The sequence below is a fragment of the Sapajus apella genome, unplaced genomic scaffold, assembly GCF_009761245.1.
Source record: "Sapajus apella isolate SASKATOON/1434 unplaced genomic scaffold, GSC_monkey_1.0 scaffold13, whole genome shotgun sequence".
NCBI lineage: Eukaryota > Metazoa > Chordata > Mammalia > Primates > Cebidae > Sapajus > Sapajus apella.
This window is the reverse complement of record NW_022436953.1, coordinates 25,779,490-25,784,237: the sequence shown is the minus strand read 5'-3', so window position 1 is coordinate 25,784,237 and position 4,748 is coordinate 25,779,490. Positions and strand designations below refer to the sequence as shown.

The 4,748-nt window shown below is 52.3% G+C and overlaps 1 protein-coding gene across 1 annotated transcript in view; it reads right to left on the bottom strand.

Moving 5' to 3' along the window:
• LOC116554062 (deleted in malignant brain tumors 1 protein-like) overlaps positions 1–4,748 on the bottom strand; it is a 54,975-nt gene that overhangs the window by 23,839 nt on the left and 26,388 nt on the right. The window contains exons 13-17 of the mRNA XM_032281908.1: positions 4,213–4,536; positions 3,196–3,225; positions 2,274–2,312; positions 1,186–1,509; positions 183–212 (exon numbers count right to left, since the gene is read on the bottom strand). Coding sequence (XP_032137799.1) covers positions 183–212; positions 1,186–1,509; positions 2,274–2,312; positions 3,196–3,225; positions 4,213–4,536 — 747 coding nt within the window. The remainder of the gene's footprint in view (positions 1–182; positions 213–1,185; positions 1,510–2,273; positions 2,313–3,195; positions 3,226–4,212; positions 4,537–4,748) is intronic.

Genomic DNA, 4,748 nt, shown 5'->3' with positions numbered 1-4,748 from the left:
AAGCCTCCTCAATCCCATGTCTGTTGAGGCGCCATGCTGGGGTCTCCGTTACAAAGTGGTGGGGAGATGTTATCTGCCCCACAGTACCCACACAGAAGAGCAGGAGAGCGCTGTGGAGTGGGGGAAGGGGTGATTGGGCAGAAAGAGAAGGGACATCCCAAGAAAGGATGCCGGGGACTCACCTGGCCTGGGCGTTGACCGGGACTGGGAAGCTGTGACAAAGAAAAGAGAAGGTCAGATCAGATGCATTAACAGAAACTGTAAAACTAGAATAAAGAGGAAGGAACTGCACGAGTCTGACACCCAGTCCATCCTTTTCCCCTGGCACACAGAAGGTCATTGCCATGCACTTTCCCACAGAGATGTTCCTTGGAAGAGATCAGGGCAGATCCTGATCATTGCCCCCTTCAAGGTGATTAACCTGGTGTCTGCCCAGGGTGACCAGGTTGACTGAAAACCAATCCTTTCCCTGGTATGTCTTGGCAGTTCCTGAGTCAGCAGGGCTGAGGAGGCCACTCCAGCCAAAATCCCTCATGTGATCTTCCAGCCCCAACCACAGGCAATAACAAGGTCCTGCCTGGCCTGCCTCCCCACACCAGACCATGGGGGCTGCCCTCCCCACACCAGACCTGGGGCACAGGCAGTGCTCTGCAGTGTTCTGAAAAGTGCTGAGGTCAAGGACTCCAACTCCGTGTGACACACGCCTGACAGGAACAGACACCCTTGTGCACTTGTGAGCCTTCTGCCTCTATTTCCACATCCCCCTATTGGCTGTCAGCTGAGAACCCACCCCCAGACAAACATCCTTAGTCCAGAGTGTCTTGCAGTGAGAGGATCACTGCCCTTTCCTGCTGTCTGTGCTGTATCCATGATACCCTCACCAAGTGCTACTCAGCAGGGGAGAAATGGAGCCCTGGGGAGCCAGCACTGTTCTCCTCTGCCTCTTCCTTGCACTGCCTCAGGATGGGGATAAAGTCTGGGTTGCAGTTTGAGCTTGGTCCCTGTCCCAGGTAACCACAGGAACAATAGGTAGTGAATTCATATGAATTCTGAGCAGAGCGCTAACAAGACTTCAGAAACTTGGGAAACATAGAACAAGCTTTCAGGAGATCAGAGTGTAATTAGGGCTTTCTTCCTGAGTGAATTCCAGCCCAACAGAGGGAGCCCAAGGTCTTGGAGGCCCACCTGAGCAGATGACACCAGCGTCTTCACTGTGCTGACAGTTGTGGGAGAGCCAGCCATTGTGGGGGCAGCTCCACAGGTAGGACTCATACCCTGAGCAGCGCACGTCATCCAGGACAATGGGTCCATAGCCCTGACCAAACCGGGCATTTCCTGGGGCTGACAGGGCCCATCCACATTCCAGCTGCCTGCACACCACATTGGCATCATTGGTGTCCCAGCTGTCATCACACACGGTGCCCCAGGAGCCTTGGTACAGGACCTCCACCCGGCCCTGACACCTATCGCTTCCATTCACCAGCCTCAGGGCCAAACTGGATTCATATCCTACAGGGGAACACAAAAACTCTTCATCCATATGGATCATGAGATCAAGGATCTAAGGAATGTTCCATACTCAGGGCGCTTCCTGATGGCCAAAGTCTCTTGGGCAAGTAATCACCTTTGAAAACTTTCTGAAAAGAAGTTCAGTCTCATCATACTGGAAGAAGTAGTGATGTCCTACTCTGCTGAGATCTATGGAAGCTCAAGTGCTGGGGAGGAACCTGTGACCCCTCTAGAGGGGACAGGAATGGAAGCCTCGCTCCCCATTCTGAGCTTCATTCTCACACAGGATGAAGCTGCACAACTCCGGTAAGGAGGGCGAGACCTGCACCATGTTCAGGAGTTTGGTGGCACCCACATGGTCCTCTCTGGCTTCTGGCAAAGTGCCAGCAATAACAGGACATTGCCAGACAGCTGTGGGGACAGGCACTGTCCTCTACTCAGCTCAGGCCTGCACCCATTGGCAGAGGGCCAGGAACAAGAACCCAGGAGTATTAGGGAGATGTCCAGGGCTTTTCTGGAGCACCTGGATGAGGATCTTCCCTGAACACATAACAGATTCCCAGGGGATACAGGTCAGCAGCAACTCTACCCTTCATCATCAGATCCAGGACCAGGTCCCCAGGGAGGCCACATTCATCCCCAGGCAACTTGCAGGGGCATAAAAAATGGAGGCACCAACCTTTATCCTCATTGTATCACTTTCTAAAGAAATGTTTGAAAGAGGTAGAGAGTGAGCCCTAGGGAGCGGTGAGAGGGTGATTTACCTGTTGTCGATGCAGGTAAGTCAGTGGCTGGCCAAGCATCTGTAAATTGCAACAAAGAGAAAGGACAGAATTAGACTTGAGGGTGAAAAGCTCAACAAGGAAAGGTCTCTGGACCACGCAAGCATCATGAAAACTATTCAGTTTCTGGTTCCTGCCACTTGCTCCAAGTGTCTGTTCAAGTCTTCAGCTCAGTGAACTCGGCCAGGAACAAAGGCCTCACTGGAGACCAGTCCTATCCCTCCTAGAAGTCCTCTTCTGAGCCACAAAGGTTAGCCTGCACCGTCCACTGACACATGGACTGATGGGCACATCTGACACCATAGGTGAGATTCTGGCAGTTCCACCTGTTAAGGGAACCAAGGAGGCGCCCATTGGGCTATCAAGTTTCCTGGTACATGGAGGCACAAGAAATAGTATCCCTCTGCCTGCGGAGCATGGCCTCTGCCTTCTCTGGATGCAGATTTGGTGCTGCAAAATCTGGGGTGTTTGCAGGAGTGAGGGATGGAGGTAGCAGCCTGCACCGACATTGCTTGCCCATGGACAAAGGCATGTTTAAGGCTTTCGTGGACATTGCCTTCCCAGATGACTTTACAAGCACTCTCAATTCTCAGAAAGGAGAGATCAGATCTGAATGTAAAGCAGCCAAAGCTCACTAAACATGAGGCCACTTCCTGAACCTGTAAGGGTTACCCATAGCACAGTATGAAACTGCTTCATGAAAGCTAAGATAAATGGAACAGAAGTCAGAAGCCTCCTCCATCCTCTATGTCTGTTGAAGCGCTGTGTTGGGGTCTGTTACAGAGTGGTGGGATAAATAATATGCCCCACAGTATACGCACAGAGGAGCTTTGGAGCTCTGTGGATTGAAGGTAGGGGTGCTTGGGCAGAAAGAGAAGGGACATCCCAGATGCTGGGGACTCACCTGGCCTGGGCGTTGACTGGGACTGGAAACCTGTAAGAAAAAGAGAAAGTCAGATCAGATGCACAAGAGAAAGTCAGATCAGATGCACTAACAGAAACTGTCAAAACTTGAACTACAGTGGAAGAAACTGGGTGAGTCTGACACTCAGTCCATCTTAGGTCCCTATCACAGAGGGAGGGACATTGCCATGCACATTCCCACAGAGATTTGCCTTAGAAGGGATCAGGGCAGATCCTGTCCAGAATTGCCACCTCCAAAGTGATTAACTTGCTGTCTGCCAAGGGTGACCAGGTTGACCCAAAACCAACCCTCTCCCTGGCACCTCTTGGCAGTTCCTAAGTCAGCAAGTCTGAGGACGCCACTCCAGGCAAAATCCCTCAGGTGATAATCCAGCCCCAAACACAGGCAATAACAAGGCCATGCCTGGCCGGTCTCATGGGGGCTGCCCTCCCCACACAAGACCCGGGACACAGGCAGTGCTCCGCAGTGTTCTGAAAGGAGCTGTGGTCAAGGACTCCAGCCCCATGTGACCCAGCCTGACACAAACACACACCCATTTGCACTCCTAAGCCGTCTGCCTCTATTTCCAGACTTCCTTATTGAATCTTAGCTGAGACCCTGCTTCCGGACAAGCATCTTTAGTGCAGAGTTCTTCACAGTGAGAGGATACCTGCCCTTTCCTGCTGTCTGTGCTGTGTCCATGATACCCTCACCAAGTGCAACTTAGCAGGGGAGAAATGGAGCCCGGGGGAGCCAGCACTTTTCTCTTCGGCCTCTTCCTTGCACTGCCTCAGGATGGGGATAAAGTCTGGGTTGCAGTTTGAGTTTGGTCCCCTGTCCCAAGTGACCACAGGAACACTAGAGAGTGAATTCATATGGATTCTTAGCAGAGCGCTAAGAAGATTTCATAAATATGGGAAACATAGAACAAACATTGAGCGAAGAGATCAGAATGTAATTAGGACTTTTTCTTGAGCAAACTCCAGCCTAGGGGAGCCAAAGGTCTTGCAGGCCCACCTGAGCAGATGACACCAGCGTCTTCACTATGCTGACAGTTGTGGAAGAGCCAGCCATTGTGGGGGCAGCTCCATAGGTACGACTCATGCCCTGAGCAGCGAACCTCATCCAGGACGATGGGTCCATAGCCTTGACCAAACCAGGCATTTCCTGGGGCCGACATGGCCCAGCCACAGCCCAGCTGCCTGCAGACCACATTGGCATCACTGATGTCCCAGTTGTCATCACACACGGTGCCCCAGGAGCCTCGGTAGAGGACCTCCACTCGGCCCTGACACCCGTCATCTCCATTCACCAGCCTCAGGGCCAAACTGGATTCAGATCCTACAGGGGAACACAAGAGCCCTTTATTCATCCCAATTAGCAGGTCAGGAATCTAAGGCACGTTCCATACTCAGGGCACTTCCTAGTGGCCAAAGTCACCTGGGCCGGCAGTCACGATTGCATATGACTGCAACCAGAGTTTCAGCTGCATCATAGTGGAAGGACAGGGGATACCCTATTCTGCCCAGGTTTATGGAGGCTCAAGTTTTGGG